Raw genomic sequence first — 19,043 nt, forward strand, 5'->3', positions numbered from 1 at the left:
ATCCTTGCTAACAAACCCAACGTACAGTCAGCTGGAATGACCTGAAACACACACAGAGGACCGAGGGGTCAGTTCAGTGGTGACTCCTGCAGGCTGAGGGCTCAGGGTTTGTACATACATATGACGAGGTGGCATGTGTGCTGTATACAGGTGGAGAAGAGGGTCTCTGGGTGGGGAAATCTGTGTTAGGGAGTGGGGTGGGGCTGGAGGTGGGGGTCGAGGGGGGGGTCACCTACTATACTCAATATTTACAAGAAAGGAGCGTATAAAAATTTACAAGGAGACTCCTCTGTCTTTCCCAAAAACCCAGAACTCAGACCCCTCGGCTAGTTCACCATGACTACACACAGATCATCTTTTTTTTGTTGTTTTTGAGTACCATTGAAAATATGCTATTTCTGTAAAATCACCTGGCTTTGCCACGTAGGCTAGAATAAAGACTGATAAATAACATGAAGTATACAAACCAAAAATAGTCAGTTTCTTTACTTTTGCAACTCAGTTTTCTTAAATAAAGACTGTTTTGCATTTTCATGGGACATCAGAAATCTCACTGTGGAACATATGTGACACAAACTGAATGTATGGTGCAGGGATTCATCGACATAATGAGATTCAAACAACTCTATTTCTCTAAGGATCGTAGTTGTGGTGCAGACTGTAATGGGAGAGAGATAACTCGATGAAAGACAGCTCTCAGGGGATGCCCGAAATTTGGCGAGCTGTCCCTTTAAGACAGATGAAAGGCTTTTGATTGACGAGCAGTTTTAGTGTCGTATTATTTCTTATCAGCTGTAGAAAATGGGAGGTTTTCTGACAAGGCTAAGGTTAAATCATTGCACTGTTTGCATTTCAGTGGAGTCTTCCAGTAGGGGGGGGTATAACCTCATTTTTAGAGCATCAACATCACATAAAGTCTTTTTGTTTCAACCATCTGATTTGAGGTTTCAGTATGGACGTGCTGCAGAATGTGTGTGTGCATGTGAGTGACTGTGAGTGTGTGTTTCAATAAGATATCGTTGTTTTGTCCCAGTTTTGGCCCCTCTTGCTCAGGCGTTGCATCCTGGGTAGCTGGACGTCCACTTCCTCCTCGCTGTCGTCTGACTCAGCGCTGGTGATGTCATCCTCTTCCTCCTCTTCGTCTTCCTCCTCCTCCTCTTCTTCTTCCTCCTCCTCCTCGCTGGCCTCCTCCTCTGCAGCCTGGGGCTCCTCCAGGTTCTGTGGTGAGAAATATTCAGTGTTTCAGAAACTATATGATCAGAAATGAGTATTAATAGTAAGAAATTATAATAATATCTCCAGATAAATGTGAGAGCAGAGCATGAGGACATCTATTTTTCTCTTGGAGATATTCCAGTCACTAATGCTTTTTAGTTATCTCCTAATCTGTCATATTCCCCGCCCTGACAGCATCCTTCCACACTCCTCCCAGTCCCCACCCTCCTACCTCCATCGGGTTAACAGTGATCGTCAGAGCCGAGTCGTCCCAGGTCACGTCCGCCTCTTTAGCCGTCTCTGCCAGCTTGACCTCCTGCTGGTGGGTCAGGTGGATGCGATAGATGCCCAGCACCACAACCACCACCAGAGCAGCGATACACATCACAATTACAACGGTGGCGGCACTCGGCATGGCTGAAGACGAGAAGAGCGAGAGAGTGAGAGTAAGAGAAATGGAATGGACTGTTACTTGAGTCACTCCATATGCTTTCATTAATATCCACCACATTGTCGACCTCTATTCAGTTCATTTTTTAAAAAGTATTTTGGTCAGAAGACGTTCACTAGGTAAGAATTATTTTGTTGGAACATGTGTGTTTGGATTCACACTTTTCACATACGTTAAGGTCCAGTGTGTAGGATTTAGGATGACATATTGACATAAATGGAATAATCCCCTTAAAATAAGATTTGTTATGTTGTTGTTACCTTAGAATCAGCTGTTTATATCTACATAGGGAGCAGGTTCTAATCCACTCAGTCCACCATGTTGCACTGCCTAAAACGGACAAACCAAACCAACGCGGCCTCACTCCTAAATTGTCAAGATCCGGTGCTTGGGCAGTGACTTGCGGCGTCAGACACCAACGAAAAAAGCTGTCCTTTAACATCAGCATGATATGCAGCCGGTTGTTGTTATACTGTAGTTAAATGGTGCTTGGCGGATTCAGGGGGAAACGTGACGAGACAAGAACTAAAGTTAAGGTGGCGAAAGTCTGAGTGGGGCGGGCTGGAGGGGTGGTAGATGTATCCAACAAACACAGGCTTTCACCTGGGAGAGCGGTATTCGCATCGCGTAAAATTCTAAAGCCAAACCCTGTTCTTTTTTCCTAAACCCAACCACGTGCTTTAGATGTTGGCGCAAAAAACACATCAATTTGCATTGTTGTATGTACCGGCCTAGTGCGGTTAGTTTCAAAGAGACTGTATGTAAACGGTAAATTTCCTGTAAAAAACGGAAGTGTATATTCAAAGAAGACAATGCATGTAACAGGCTGAAGTTGACACGGTGTCCCAGAACGTCAACAACCAACGCACCCAGGGTACCTTTCACTTCGTATCTGGACGTGAAAAGTCCATGAGCAAATGTTGATATGTTACGAGATCGGAGTGAGAATGTGTTGACCAAACACTGGCTCTAGATAGAACCATTTACGTTTCCACATCGGCCACTTTAGTTCGCAGCCCCTCCACGACAAGCCAAACAGCATCTGAAAATACTGATTTGTAACGTGAAACTGCTTTATTCAGTGTTTCTAGCAGTTTAAATCACCTGGTCTGTTTGTTTTAAAGAGGAGGAGACCTCTGCAGATAATTCGGCTCCCAGTTAAAAACCTTCTGCACATCTGGATTTTAAGTTATCAAAGACAAAAGGTGAACCCAGAGTAGCAGGTGCTTTGCAAGTGGCCTGTCTGCAACAAGCCAAAGAGCATTGGAGAACGATGCTGAAACTGTAACGTAACTGTAATGTGAAACTGCTTTATTCAGTGTTTTTACCAGATTTAATCACCCAGTCTGTTTGTTCTGGGGAGAAAGAGAGACCTCTGTGGATAATTCAGCTCAGTAAAAACATCATGAACAATGAACACAGAAATTTCATCTGGTTGCAATCTGCAATCCTCACTGTTTGGTGCCACTAAATCCTACACACTGTTCCTTAAAAGACAAACTCCAGTAATCTAGTATTGCCCTTTAACCATGAGGCAGTTGGGGAATGTGCAAAAGGCAAATTTAAAGAAAACAAAAACAAAAAACAGCAGCAGAGGCTGATATATCCTGAATTAGTCCATGACAAGGAGCAGGAGAAGGGGTACTACACATCCCATAATGCAACTCAGCAGCATCTTTCCATCCCTGCCCACGTCTTTCACACTCCACACCCCAGTCGCAACACACGCTCTCCAGCCCGGCTATAGATGAATCATTGTTCTTTTCTTTTTCTTGCTGAAGCTGAGGCTTCTCTTCAGCTGTTGTTGTGGTTATCTGGCACCCTGGATATTGATTGCCTTTTGTGATACCCTATTGATTTTTTGAATATGTTTTTCTCATGTTATCGTACAAAAGGCCTTTTTAAACTTTAAAGAGGACGATGATTGCGATCTTTAATTATTGTTGTGACAGCTTATTGATTTTTCTGATACTGTAATTTTACTTTTTGGCCTGTTTTCAGTGTATTTTTATCCCCACACTGATCAATACCTGCGGTGTGGCTCTTGGGATAGCGATGTCAGTCAGTCTGTCAGTCTGCCTGTCTGTCCATCACTTTGGTCCAGACTGAAATACCTCCACAGCTATTGATCGACTGCCATGAAAGGTTGTTCAAACAGTTATGTCCCACTCAGGATGAATTGTAATAACTTCAGTGATGCCCTGACTTTTCTGTTATCAGGCGAAAACTTTGACCACTGGTGCACCTTTCTGTCTGCGCAGTGATAAGGTTAGCAGCTGTAGTTTGGTAGAAAGAAAATAGTTTCTACATGAAACTGCTCTGTGAATTATCTAGAGTAACTGGGTCATGATTTCTGGAAAGAGGCACTGCTGTTTTTGGGGACTTTTAGCATCACAGTCCAAGTGCTGTGTAGATACATTATATTTGAGAAAAGGCAGACATCTCTACGGCTAATAGCACCAACACTCGGCAACTTGCACCAAAGCAAACCAGACTGACAAATTGCGCTAAAATATAACATGTTTTTTTTTTTTTAATTTTGGGGTGGACTGCCCCTTTAAGTTTCCCTTAACTTAGAAATTGTTTAAAAAAAAACAAAAAACCCCAAAAAAAACACTTAATTAAGGTCCCAGCGCAGTACATGGCTGCAGTGATGTATCATAAGCCCTATTTAGCAGCATAACCACAACACACATTGAGGGATTTCTCTTGATCTAAAATGCTTCTCTCCTCTGCTGTGATCTCCAGCCTACTGAAATAACACGACTTCTCTGCGCTTGCCCTCTCTCCACTAGTCCCTGCTGGTGTGTGTGTGTGTGTGTGTGTGTTTAACGAGAGTGAGACTCACAGAGGACTCTTCAGATGATCATTTGATTCAGTCTAGTTCCCTAGATTTTCACACTAAATCCACGGCCTTTGATCTTCCTCGCAGTGAAGCTTCATGCAGCCCCTTAGAGTAACTTGGGTGAGTGTAAATGCGCACACACACACACACACACACACACACACACACACACACTGACGTTTTCCTTTGACTTTGTACTCTACATATAGAATTATATCATCTGAAACATTCACGTGCTACAAACACGCCACGGCTGAAGCTACGACTACAAATCTATGTTTTTCATGCAGGCAGGCATGCACCCACCCACCCACCCACACACACACACACAACTCTCTGGGCTGTTAACAGCATTGGCCACTGAACTCTCCAGGACTCTAAGTAGAATCCATTAGAGTCTGATGAATAATTAAATCCAGTGTGGTAGATTAAGACCAATGTCTCTCCTCCTCACCATGTTCTCTTTACTTTAGATCACTCATATGCACCGAGGGAGGGGAATAACCCCGCTGCATCATTTGAAAGGGGACCTATCACTGAGGACCGCTGTGTGAGAGCAGCAGTCAGATGAACAGAACCATAAACAAACTAGAAAGCGAAACCGAATGTTCCCTTGGATCTCAGACGTGTTTACCCCGGGATGGATAGCTGACATAAACACTCTTTCCAGGCTAATTTCTTCTACAGCTCTGGCTCAGTGGTTAGCGAGAAGCTCCTGGGTCTGATCTTCAGCACTTCTCCACCCGTCCTTGAAGGTGTCCAAGTGCCCATCAGTGTTTTGTGAAATCGTCTCGTACATTTAGTCACATTAAGGCTTAATCCCAACACACCCCTCGCATCTACAACTGAGTCCATACTGCTCTTTTTTGCATTTTCACATCTGAGGGGAGGGTGTCCCCATTCTTGTTGGGATAAAGGGGTAGGGCAAAGTGTTAGGGCTACAGCTGAGGGTGTACAGGGGCACATTTCAAACGGACTGTTGTGAAAAATTATCGCCGAGATGGCTGCACTAGCAACAAAAGAACCCCACTATGTATTTTCTTAGTTAATAAAGATCTAGAAATTACGATAACCACCATATTATCTTGCTTCAATGTCATTTCAGTGCATTATGATCTTTTTCTTTATGACAGGCATAACAAATAAAATGGTATTCGTATGCTGATGTTTCGGTAGCTAACTTGCTAGGTAGCTAACGTTTCATTTATACCACTAAACTGTGCATGACAGTCCCGCACTTTGACATGTTTCCTTGTCGCATTTCCCCCTTTGATGGCATGCAACACTTCAAAAGCCCCTTTTACACTGCCAGATTTTCTGTGAATGTTGGGCCGAGGTGCCCAATTTTCCGCCTCGTAGGGTAGACATATTGCCGGAACCTTTTTGGTTTAAACAAACCGAGGCAGCCTTCCGCAACAGGAGGGGCTGTTGAAGACTTGTGGGAGGAGCTGTTGATGACGCCGCACGTGCGACCCACTGGCGGTGAATAAACAGGAAACAGCTGATAGCAGGAATTAGCGAGCAGCTAGTAGCAAGAGGGAAACACAAACCTGACAGACACTGTAAAGATCAGTAACTGGGGAGACAAGGAATTGCGCGCCCTCCTTGTCCTCGCAAACAAAGAGGCCATTAACTGTCAGATGACGGGGACGGTGAAGAACGGACCGACTTATGAGAGAATTGCTGAAGGACTGACCAGCCGTGGCTTCCCTCCCACGTCACTGTTTATGTGCTGCACGTTTTGTTATTGGATCACGCCCCCCATTGCCCCAAAAAAGGCGCATTTTGTATGAACAAAAGTAGGTAGGCGGCATTTTGCCGCACTTCCCGATTTTGTTTTTATACTGCCAATGCTGAAAAAAGACTGATTGGGCTTTCCTGCAAATTTGCACAATTCCTATCTAAAAAGGGCTTGTGTCTCCACCTAGCCATCACTTCTTCTTATCATTAATGTCCAGTGTTTGTGACTGTGGTTCTGGAGCTTTGTGTCAATCAATCACTTAATCCACAAACTACATGAACCTTTGACATGAACCTGTGGAAGTTTGTCATGCCGTCCCTCCAGGATTTCGCAGGCTGGTTTTGGGATTGTTGTGGCCCGAAATGTCTGATTTTATGGCAGCTTTTTGAAAAATTTGCAATGCACGTCGTGCCGTTTTTAGATGCTTTTTGAAATGAAATTGCAAGGACAGGTGAAAATTGCAAAATTAGTTGCTGCGCTGTCTCAGATTCTGAGCCTATTAGTGTTTCCCACAGACTTAGAATATATCTGTAATGGTTGGAGGGGCTGTTACTGTTGTTTGATGCAGTGTTTAAGGACCATCAGCAGATAACATCTAACACCGAGCTATTAGATGGTCCCAATAATCTCATACTGACACCAAAATGGCTCGACTCTGTCATTAAACCTGTTAATAACCACTGGGTAATGTTAGGTGTGTGATGCTAAAGTTAGCCCTGACAGAACTATCCCAGGGTACTCTCATGATAGAGATAAAAAGAATCAATAAACTGCACACAGATCTACAATGAAATCAGAATTTACTGTTTTAAATAGTCAAATCTGTAGTAAAGCTGGGGTGACTGGGCAAAACTGCATGCTTACCACATCCTGGAGGAACTGATTAAGCGGCCTTTGCGAACCTCTGCTATAGACTGTTAAACATTGCTACCTCACTCCTCTGTAGCTCTGCTGATAATACTGTATCTCAGTGTAATGTGATGTGATCTGACCTGACAGGGTGGGATATTAATATGCCAGGAGATAAGAATGGAACAAATGAAATAAGAAAGGACAAAATTAATCTAACACAATTGTTTACAAAGGAATTAGAGAGTGTTTTCCTACCTGAGCCGTGGCTGGGGTACAGGTCATGAATCATAGATGGATGGTGGACCACTTGCATGTACTGAGGCGGGGCTATCATGTGATTGACATGCTCCCCTGACTCCGAACTGTGCAGTACGCTCACCTGGTTGGGAACAGATGAAGCAGAAGTGATGATTTGTTGAGATATATTTTACAATTTGTCCCACTGTCTCCCGTCTGTATGCCTAAACTAGCCTTTACTCATCCACATTATATAGTGAGGGCAGAATAAAGTAAAGATTTTAGAGAGAGGCCAGGAGAAATGGGGATGTAATGCAATCTATTTATGCCTTTTGGGGGACAGGGTCAGCTCAATACAGGAAATTAAATGTAAACTAGATTCACTGACACCCTCCAAGGTTCCAACTGTGTCTAGTGAAACATTTTGTTCTCTCCAATAAACACCAAAGACTGTATGAATAAGTCAAACAGTGTTCAGACCAGGGACAGAAACAAACTGTGGCCATGTTGAGCTGATTTTGGCACATCGTCAAGTAAGAACGGTGTAAAACAGGTGTACGTGAGAAGCCTGATTCAGTGTTCTGTGTTGCATTGTGCCTTTTTATTGATGTGTTGAACCAGGCTGTGTCTGTGTGTCTAGCTGCTATTTAAGGTGTACTTGTGCCCCAAAATCTAAAGGTGACTGCAGAATTTAAAGAGCACATTTTAACTGGGAGGTTCATATTAACAAGGCTGGTCATAACCAGAGTTTCTATAAGGTTTCCATTAAACTGAGCTTGAGTGTGGAAATAAAAGTGTTGCCAGACATCTGGGCTGAGGCAGCTCTTTGCCATCTCAAGCAGGTCCAGCTGGTTGTAAGACGCAGCATTGTCTCTACTGACAACTTGCTGTTACTGAACTATCGCTGACTATCACAAGCAATATTAATGATTTTTAAAAATAGCTTCATTTTTGCAAATTAAGTGCAATGTCATCTGTTATTTTGGAGCTACCTGTCAGCCCCAGGGATATTTGCTTCAATTGTCACTCCTTATAGGAATGCATGAAACCATGGATGGATAACTGAACAGTACAGGGCACAGACCCAGGGACTTAAAGTGTCAGCAGCCCCCTGGCCTTCACCTGCAAAATGTCACTTATTGACCAGTTTGAGACTCAAAATGATGACAAAGAGATGCAAAGGAACTACTAAGTGACACAAAACAACCACAAAAGGATACAAAATGGCTAAAAAATACGCAAATATGCCTCAAAGACACACAAAATGACTTCAAAGATGTACAAAACAACTGCTAAGATAAACAAAATGACAATATGGCACAAATATGCCTCAAAGAGACACAAAATGACTTCAAGGAGACACAAAACAACTAGTTAGGTAAACATAATGACCAAACATGACACAAATATATCTAAAAGAGACACAAATATGCCTTAAAGAGAAAAAGAACAACAACTAAGATATACCAAATGACCGAACATGACACAAATATGCATTGAAGAGACACAAAAAAAACTACTAAGATAAACAAAATGACAAAATATGTCACAAATATGCCTCAAAGAGACACAAAATGACCTCAAGAAGACACAAAACTAGTTAGGTAAACAAAATGACCAAAGATGACACAAACATGCCTAAAAGAGACACAAAAGGACTACAAAGATAAACAAAATGACCAAACATGACACAACTATATCTAAAAGAGACACAAAATGACTTCAAAGAGACAAAAAACAACAACTAAGGTAAACAGAACTACAACAATGACACAAATACGCCTAAAAGAGACACAAAACAACTACAATCCTCAACAAAATGAGCAAACATCACACAAATACACCTAAAAGAGACAGAAAATGACTTCAAAGAGACACAAAACAACTACTAAGATAAACAAAATGACCAAACATGACACAAACATGCCTAAAAGAGACACAAAACAGCTGCAACTAGAGCACTCAGAGAGAGCGGACCTCCACCAAGCAGCTCGGATTTCCCGCCATTTTATTATTTCATCCACTTCACTTCGACCGATCAACAGTATCATCTGTTCCTTGTCCCATTATCAACCTTTCCTGAAAATTTCATCAAAATCTGTTCAGAACTTTTCGAGTTATTTTGCAGACAAACAGACAACGGCAAAAACATAACCTCCTTGGTGGAGGTAAAGATAAACAAAATGACTAAACATGACACAAACATGCCTAGAAGAGACACAAAACAACTTCAAAGAGACAAAGACAGTCTGCCATCTTTATTTCTACACATATTATGCAAATTGACAACTGAAAGCGCTGAGGACAATTGTATTAAGCTGGATGATGTTGGTCCAGGCCTCTAATACCCCTTATAGACATTGTTATGGTCTCAAAATACAAGACTCAGCACTCCTAGCTGGCCTACAACTAAGAGTTATTTTCATTATTGATTTAATTCACAGATTTTTTTTCTCCATTAATTTATAAAATGTCATAAAGTAGTTTAAAAGAAATGCAGAATTTTCCAGAGCCTTGGACAACGTCTTCAAATGGCTTGTTTTACGGACTGATAGTTAAAGCAATACCCAAAGATACTCAGATAACTTTATATATGATAAAGAATAGCAGCACATCCTCACATTTAGACAGCTGGAACCAGTGAATAAAGAAAGAAATTATTAATTTACATCACATCAGTCAAGCCGTAGCTCTCACTGACCTCCAGGTTGAACTCGTTGCTGGTGTAGCGTCCGTTGAGCTCCGAGCAGGTGAGGCGGAACCTTCTCTCTGTGAGCTGTCCGGGCTGCCAGTTATAGTAGCGCACCTGTCGGATCACCTGTTCATAGTTGGACATGGAGTCCACCCCTGTGGGAAGATGCAGCAGAGTGTTGTTGTAGTTGTTACATGTAGAAAAAGACAAGTGGAAAGTTGGAGGATAGAAACAACTTTTAGACATGGAAGCTTTAAGTAAATCTATGGACGTGTCAAAGAGAGAGAAGCTGTTGTTGCAATAGCAGCGATGATGTTATCATGCTAACCAACTAGCTAAGAACACATAACTGGCAGATTTGGTGCTGTTACCATAGTAACCTACCATATATGGACATGCCAGAGGTGGAGTTAGTGGCGTCCAGGTGTTTTCCGAGTAGAGCGCTCCGCTGCAGTTGGAGGGACTCCTCGTCCGGCCTCAGCTCCTCCCCCAACACCAGGATGTCACAGTAGTCCAAGTTGTGAATAATCTCCTCCAGCAATCCCTGTCGACGTGCTACACACACACACACACACACACACACACACACACACACACACAATGCTGTAATTTCTCTGATGGGCAGTTTCTGTTTGTGGTTTAGAGTATATTCTCACTGTAATGAACTGCTGCAGTTTTATTAGAAGCACATTTTTAAAAACCTCCTCCTTGACTTTTTGTTTCACTAAAATGAATTAAACTAATAAGAGCAAACCAAATATACTGTTTCTAACATGACTGGTGTAAATGCATGTACCCGTACCCGACAGTCTAATTACTGCTGCCATGCCACAACATTTGTGGGAGAGACCCCTCAACACTTTGAAGCACAATAATTCAAACAGCACAGGACACAACACACCTGCTCGTATGCTCAGACTCCAATTATTCGTCAACCCTCTGAACACAGACAGCGCCGTGAGCTGCTGCGGTAACAAGTCCCCTCAGACAGCTCCCATCACAGCAGTGCTGGGTGGCTGCTGGGGCTCTTCGACAGCCTGCTAAGTACTAGCCTCCACCTCTCACTGCTACCCAGCTTGCTCCCTCACTGTACGCTCCCTGGGGAGGGAACCGGATATGCCCATTTAACAGCTTCCCAACGGAGAAAGTCAGATATGTGGTGTGTGTGTCTGGATGGGCATCTCTGAGGGGAGGCAGAGATGAGGTGGAGGAAAGGGAGAAAATGAGCAAAACAAGTCGAAATAAAGTTGCGTTCCAGAAGAGAAGATACTCCTGTATCGTCTTTGTGTATGAAGGCGTTCATTTTAAAGGCACGCCTGGTTTGGCGTTGTTGCTTTCATTAAAGAAGGGGTTAGGAGGGACAACTTTAATGTAGCTTTACATCGCTTTATAGCCTCTGTTAGCTCTTAGTTTTGGTTGAGCGGCTAGTAAGTTTTCAAGTTTTGCAGCACCAAACTAGCCTGGAAACTCAAATCTAAAAAGATTTTGAGTCTGGCCCTCACGATACACCCTTCCTACCCAAGGGGCGGCACTAACTGAGACATATAAAATGCCGCTGCACGCAACTGGATAGCATGATGGCCAATCAGAGCAAAAAAACAAGGTGACATATTCATTGCAGTAAGCCCCATTTGTTTGCCGACCAGTGGGGGATAACTGATATTATGCTTTTGCTGTATCCCGTCGGCAAAACGGCAAAAACGTCCTTCCTGGAAGTGAAGGCTTCTAGGGCAGTCTTCTGCTCCTCTCTCAAGGAAAAAGATAAGTGTAGTTGGCTTAGAGTTTCTTGCAAAGCTAAATTGAATGGATGCGGCCCTTCAGCAGCTGCCATCTTGGCTGTTTACTTTTCGACTCCTACGGCGCAGCGCTGTCCTCATCATGTTACGCCCGCCCATAGCCCGCCTCTGTCAGATAGACTGATCTGATCGGTCCGATAGGCGATTAAGCGGGCTCTGCTCGTCGGGGCCAGATCCCTGTGCAGAGCAAATTTGAATTTGCTGGGGGCGGAGCATCTGGATTTCCAGGTTAGCACCAAATTGGAAACAGACTAAATTAGTGACCAGCAGTTAAACATAGTGGAGCTTTTAACCACTAAAGAGACAGAATTTTTTACTCAGAATTTGATGGAAAAAAAGGAAAAAAAGCAGTGAATATTTGACTAACATTTGTCCGGTGGCCGGAAACGCATTATAAATGAATGCTAAGGTTGCTCTGTGTCTGCTGGATGTTTAAAAGAGCCAGTGTTTGTTAACTGAAAACACCTTGTAAGGTGATTATAGGGCAGAGGTGTGTGTATTTCAGCTTGTTATGGAGTTTTTCTGATCCAAATTATTCAATACAAATAATAATGATAATCAATAGTAAGAACTAAACTAGCCTACTGTAATGCAGCTTTAAATATCTCTTTGAAGAGTGCTGTGTTTTCATTAAACCAGCCTTTTTCTGCTGTTGCTCTGCTGCTTTGTTGCTCGTAAGCAACAAAGCAGCATACTGTTATTCAATCAGTACACTTTTGGTTTGGTTTGGCTGCACCAGGATTAGTTGGTCTTGTATGACCAGAGGCTTATAGTGGCTAATTTTAGCTCAACTCCACAAAGAAGAGTCATATAATAAAAAAACCCTAACCCAACAACAATAATTTAACACTAATTTATTATGTAACAGTTACAATAACATCCAGTAAATTTGGAGTTAGAGTCAATCATTTTCTCCCTAACTCCAGTAAGACACAACAGCCAGACGTTCTCTATAACTTGTTTAGGAGCGGCTGAGATTGTAACTACAATGGGAATAGCTGGTCCACCTCAACAGCCCACTTAAAGTGCACTTGGTCAGGTTCTAATGGGAGGCTAACTTTGCTTGCTAACTTTGGGGCTAACCCCCTTCAGGTGGCAAGCAAGATACAGGAACTTGACTTGGGTCTTGAGGAGTTGTAGCATTTATTTACAGTCAAATAGCCTGAACACACACTGCACTAATACGTTTAACTTCATGCTCTCTGCTCTAGCTGCTGCAGCTTCACCGTCTCGTCACTGGCACATGCAAGCTCTTCTGCTCTCTGTTAGTGCAATGTGTAGTGCCTTTAAGGGAGGTTTAAGGGGGTTTATAGTTTATAGAAAATGTACCAGTCACAACCTGATGGTGTGCCTCTCTCTTCCATCTTTAGGTTCCAATTCCCTCGGCCAGATCACCTGATATTGATGTCTTTAAAGCTGCTAACTACCACGAAATGGAGGTGAATTAAATGTACCATTAACCTGTGAGTACAACTTGAGGCCACAGTGGGCGCTGTTTAGCAAAGGTCACATTGTCTCACTGTAAGATATAATGTATGTAAAATTCAACCTTATTCTTTCATTTTTCTTTCATTTGCAAAACGCATGCTGTTACATGTTAAACCACAGGAGGGAAAGATATTATTATAACAATCTATGTGCTTTTTTATTCAATTTGTTGGTTGGTTTAATCGTAATAATTCATGGTTGCAGTTGAGGCTTGTCACAGACTGTTCCTCAGTCTGGTGCGTACTTTGCCCTGCTTGGTGTTACATGCTGCTTTGACTTGAATGGAGAACCAAAGAAAGAGCTGACACAAGTTAGTACACTGTAGTAGTACAGCCTGAGAGCAGGACTGTCCCAGGAACAGTTTGTACTACACTGAGGGTGAGATGGAAATAAAGAACTGGGTTCCTTAGACAGAATTACAAAGAGGAGAAAAGAAACAGAGAGAGACTGGGAGAGCTGCTGAAATGGAAGCTAAAGAAAAAACTCTAAAGCACAGCAGAAGATGAGACAGAACAGGAGACGACTGTAAAGAACATGGGTCAAAATGTTGAGTATTAACGACGAGTTCAAGGGAGAATTGATGACCTTGACTTTGAGTAAAGGCATCGGAGTGAGCCTTGAAAAGATACTGTAGTAAAAGATGGAGAGAGGAGCAATGGAGTGCTGAGCACGCTCAATAAAAAGACAAATGAATGACAGAGAGAGACAAAGCATAGAAGAGGGCGAGGGGGTGATTAACAGGGTCCAAAAGAAACTTACTGCATGCCCTGCAAAAGAAATATGTGATTTATCTGAAATCCTTTAAGCCCCGAGAGAACACAAAATCTGTTCATTATGGAACTTCACTGTGCCTCCCTCTCCCACACACACACTCTCTCCTCATTTCTCTTTTCCCTTTCTTTCCATTTCTGTGTCTTTCTCTGGCTTCCAGCTAATCTCTTCCCCCCAGCTGCAGTCTCTATTTCACCAGCAGAAAGAGCTCCACCGACTCCTGAAAGCAATGCCACTTTCTGCTCTTCTTCATTCGCCGCATTACACACAATGGAGAGCTAAAACCTCCCTCTCGCTCTGCTTATCTGCTCCTAATTGGCCGCCAGCGGCAGGGGCCCGGGGCCGAGGCGGGTTGTCCCTGCCTCGGTGGTCAGATCGTTGGACGAGACTAGAGACGTCGGGATTTAAATGTCATACTCATTTTGGCGACGGTCAAGGCGGTGTGACCCTGGGAATCAGTCTTGTGGTAGGTGAAAGTCTTACTCAGCAGGAGGGCGTCTGCAGTCACACGGGGACAGATAGGAGAGTGGAGGGACTGTACAGCAGGAAATTGACTCAACACATTGGCGGGGCCGGCAGAGCTGCATGGAACAAAAGGCTGTAGCTTACACTGTAGATTACTGCTGACGAGAAGGGCACGTGTCCTCAACTGTATCTCATAGTGTTACAATACAGATGTAAGTGCAAACCAGTGGTACAAATATGTATTTTAAGTAAAAGTTTTGTACTCATGTTCAACATGACTGTGACGAGCACTTCTTCCTTTTACTCCTACTTCATTACGTTAGACCAGTGTTTCCCAGCTGGTCCAGATTTCTCCTTAGTCATTAATTCAAGGTCCACGCAGGTAAAAACATTCAGAGTCACACTTGCGTCCAGCCATGTCGTCAAGCTAGTTTGCTGTCTCTGTTAAATAGCTGTCCCTTAGTCACTCACTCGACGGCTGAAAATGGCACTTCAAAATAAAAGCTCTGTGCTGAAAATTCACTGTACTTAAAAGTAAAGTGGGTTTCTTACAAATATGACATGTTTGCAAGCAACTTGCAGTCCATTCGGAATGGACCAGCGACCCACTTTTGGAGTGCGACCCACCAGTTGGGAGCCACTGCATTAGAGAAAATACTGTACTTCATCTCAGTTATGTGAAAGCTATAGTAAGTGGTCAGTTACTGAGTTTGTACAAACAAAAGATGTTGTCATTATACAAAAATAGACAAACTAAATCATTAAAATGCTGCTTACTTGTCTGTGCAATAGTTATAATAATGCTATACTGTAATGCAGGGATATTGAACTTGCTTTGCCTGGGGGCCACTTTCACAAAATGACAGGTGGCCAGGGGCCAGTCGCAGCAGCGCTGCACAGGTCAGATTAATGCAGGGGCTTTTCTAGGATTTGAGGGTCCTCCCCTTTTGATAAACAGGCTCTATTTTTATGCTTTTTTTAAAAAATGCACCCTGGCCCCTGATTTATATTGATATTACAAGAACAAAAATCAGTGTGACTCAATTTATTTTCATTGTGTATTACAGAATGAGAGAGTGGGCTACCTGGCACTGAATCTTGGGCCAGATTCGGCCCGTGTCCCACAGGTTGAGTATCCCTTCTACAAAGGACAGTAATATAATTTTACTGTTAATACTTGAATTGCAGTTTGCCAAACTTACCTTTTTACTTTTAAAGACAGTGAAATACATTTTTATCAATTATTTTTTTAATAAGTTTTAATCCAGTGTCCTTGTGTCAAATATGTAAAAAAAAATCATGGATGTAATAAAAGAACTGAACATCAGAGTCCATGCCAGATGGCATTCATTTAATGAAAATTACTCACAAGAGATTATGTTTAAACTCGGAGGTGACCTGTCAAGTTTTACAGAAGTCTCTTTTACATTGGTGGTCCTTAGAGAAATGCTTTTTTAAGTGCAGGGGCTTTTTTATTGTTTAATCGACAGCAAGGCTGATGGAAAGTTATTTGGGGTGACTAGCTGACCTTGGCCATTACACAATGTGTCATAGGCAAGCAGGAACCTCCTGGGCTGACAAATTAAACCAACGTGGAAGTGCCAAAAACTGCAGTTCCTCAAATGGCCACTTGAGGCTGGCTCCAAAACAAAGTCAGTCTCTTTAGACAACCATGTTAAATGCCCAACTTTGGGAGATGAATCTTTACATAACTCACCCATTTTAATTATATCAAGGCCCAAAATTACACATATTTAAGGATGGGCAATGTTGAGTGACGGGCTGTCTGCGAGACATTGCTACATCTGTGAATCAGATCTACCCTTTGCTCCTCTACAGCTATGCCCTCTCATCCAAATATAGTCACCTCTGGCTACTAAAAACCAAGATGGCGACGGCTGAAATGCCAAACTTGAGGCTTCAAACAGGAGTCCAAAACCAAAGGGTGGCATAACGTAGCTACATTCATCATTTTATACAGTCTATGGTTGTAGGTAGCTAGCAGAGTGTCTTCATGGGTTGGAGGTGTGTATTTAGATCTCAGTTGGCAGAGCCTTCGTCACATTACAGAAGATAGAGATGCTTGAAATTCAGATCATATTGTATTTTATTGTGTCTGTTCATACTTGTACTCAAGCATTTGAATACTTCCATGCTTGTGAATCACTTGGACTCATTGGTAACTTCCTTCCTTAGTTTTGAAAACCTTTAATTCCACCAAGATAGAGAATTACGCAGTGTGAGAGCAAGAGCAAAACTTTTGTTTAGTTGAGTTCACAGTTCGTGCAGCTGTACTAGATGAAAGAAATGCTCACTGTTGCTGATTTGCAGTCTCATGAGGCTTTACGCAGTGTTTTACTTTCTCTGGAGGTTTGTTTTGATAGGGAAACAGGTGGCACTGCATGGCTATGGGACTTCATGAATGAGTGAACACATTATCAATATGAAAAACTGCTGAAATATTTAGTCAAGACAGCTTTCTACCTGCAGGGAGGTATGCATCTCCCACCTTGTGAGGTAAGCTTAGACTGCTGCCTTTTGGAGCTGGAGCATCTCACTGGGAATGTACTCTGTAAAAGTATTTTAAAATACTATGCCCTACAAGTTTGCTGCCCTGGGCCTTTTAATTTTTCCCCTTTTCCCCACAGTCTGAATGCTGCAATAATATGCTGATCCCTCACTGGCTTCCCACTCCCAGACCAAATCTTTTAGTGCTGTTTATACAGATTTTTCTTCACTTGTTTTGAACTATTGCCTGAGGTCACCACCATGTAACAGTCCATACCTGCATGATGTGTGATGGCATCTGCCCTGGTGACTGTGCTGATGATGTGGAGGTCTTGGAAAAGGGCTACGCCTTCTGACGCTCTGAGGTCTGAGACTGGCTTGTTTAGTCTCTCCACTCCAGTGATGGTTATCCTGGGCTCACTGGGCTGCAACACCATCACCACTGCATCAATGTCTGGGATGGTAATACAAGTGTCTTCACCAAAACACCTTGAAAAGTAAAGAAAGAAAAGACAACAAGATGACTGACTGAGATGTGAAAAAATAAACTGACACTGGTGTCATCTGTCTGATGTTTCTTTGTACTACAGTACATTAATTGTGTTCAGCCTTGGCTCTGAAATCTAACAAGCAACAGGGGTTTGAAGTAACAGCCACCTCAACACAGCCTGGACTAGCATCAGATGCCTCTCTAATGTTAGCATGCAGAGTCAGGCAGAGTCACACAGAGTCAGATTAAAGACTGTGTAAAACTCCTACCTAACATACAGTGTAATAAGCATGCTTTTGGTGATAGAACATCATCTACATAACTGTTTCAAAAGCAAAGTGTAGTGAGGACTTGTTTTACTTTTAATGATAGTTCTTGAAGTACAGTTTAAACATGTTAGAGGGGATTTGCTTGATATTAAAAATATTTCCAGCACATAACTCACACATAGTCGTTTTTACATCTTGATTTTTGTACAATGAAACAAACAAGGTACATGTATTAATGATATATCAACTGGTGAGCTTCACAGGCAGTTGTATCACTGCACAGAAGGTAGCGTGCATCTACTTATGGACGAGAGCCTTATGCCTATAACAGCATGAGATGTAACATTAATGGTGTCCTCCTCGGCTGAGCTGTAATATTAGTTAGCTCAGTGGTGCTAGATGAGATAGCAATAGATGCATGCCTCATTCTGTACAGTGATATGGTCAGTGGGTGAACTTTTGTTGCCAATTGAAAAAGCTTACAACGAGATCTGTGGATTATCTTCAGTAACCGGATCATGATTTCTGAGAAGAGACATTGCTGTTGAGTTTTGCATTACATTTGAGAAATGGCAGACATCTCTCCAACACTTCCTGATTTCTCCAACATTTGGCATCTCACAAAAAAGCAATATACATTGAGAAACAGCACTACAGGTAAGAGGTACAATTTTGATATTGGGGTGAACTGTCCATTTAGCATCTTATCATCTCCAAATGATGACAGGAAAGGTTATGTTGTAGTTTGTCATAGAAACAGGAAGTTATTACAGATATTTGGCTTAAAGCCAAAGTATAATATGATATAAATATGTCAATAAAAAAGTCATAGTGAAGCATGATGAAAAGAAGTCATAGTTAAGAATGTTAAAAAAAGTCATAGTATACAGTAGCATAATAAAAAGTCAAAGTATAGCATGATAAAAAGTCATAGTATAGCATGGTAAAAAAGTCAAAGTATAGCATGATAAAAAGTCATAGATGGTAAAAAAGTCAAAGTATAGCATGATAAAAAGTCATAGTACAGCATGATAAAAAAGTCATAGTATAGCATGATAAAAAAGTCATAGTATAGCATGATAAAAAGTCATAGTATAGCATGATAAAAACAGTCATAGTATAACATGATAAAAAAAGTCATAGTATAGCATGATAAAAAAGTCATAGTATAGCATGATGAAAAAGTCAAAGTATAGCATGATAAAAAGTCATAGTATAGCATG

The 19,043-nt window shown here is 42.1% G+C and overlaps 1 protein-coding gene across 1 annotated transcript in view; it reads right to left on the bottom strand.

Moving 5' to 3' along the window:
* Positions 1 to 341: 341 nt before the first annotated feature.
* LOC126397843 (calsyntenin-2-like) overlaps positions 342 to 19,043 on the bottom strand; it is a 351,479-nt gene continuing 332,777 nt past the window's right edge. The window contains exons 12-17 of the mRNA XM_050056844.1: positions 17,339 to 17,550; positions 10,418 to 10,588; positions 10,043 to 10,188; positions 7,360 to 7,483; positions 1,448 to 1,632; positions 342 to 1,218 (exon numbers count right to left, since the gene is read on the bottom strand). Of these exons, the coding sequence (XP_049912801.1) occupies positions 1,006 to 1,218; positions 1,448 to 1,632; positions 7,360 to 7,483; positions 10,043 to 10,188; positions 10,418 to 10,588; positions 17,339 to 17,550 (1,051 nt within the window). The 3' untranslated portion in view covers positions 342 to 1,005. The remainder of the gene's footprint in view (positions 1,219 to 1,447; positions 1,633 to 7,359; positions 7,484 to 10,042; positions 10,189 to 10,417; positions 10,589 to 17,338; positions 17,551 to 19,043) is intronic.

This window comes from Epinephelus moara, chromosome 2, assembly GCF_006386435.1.
Source record: "Epinephelus moara isolate mb chromosome 2, YSFRI_EMoa_1.0, whole genome shotgun sequence".
Lineage (NCBI taxonomy): Eukaryota > Metazoa > Chordata > Actinopteri > Perciformes > Serranidae > Epinephelus > Epinephelus moara.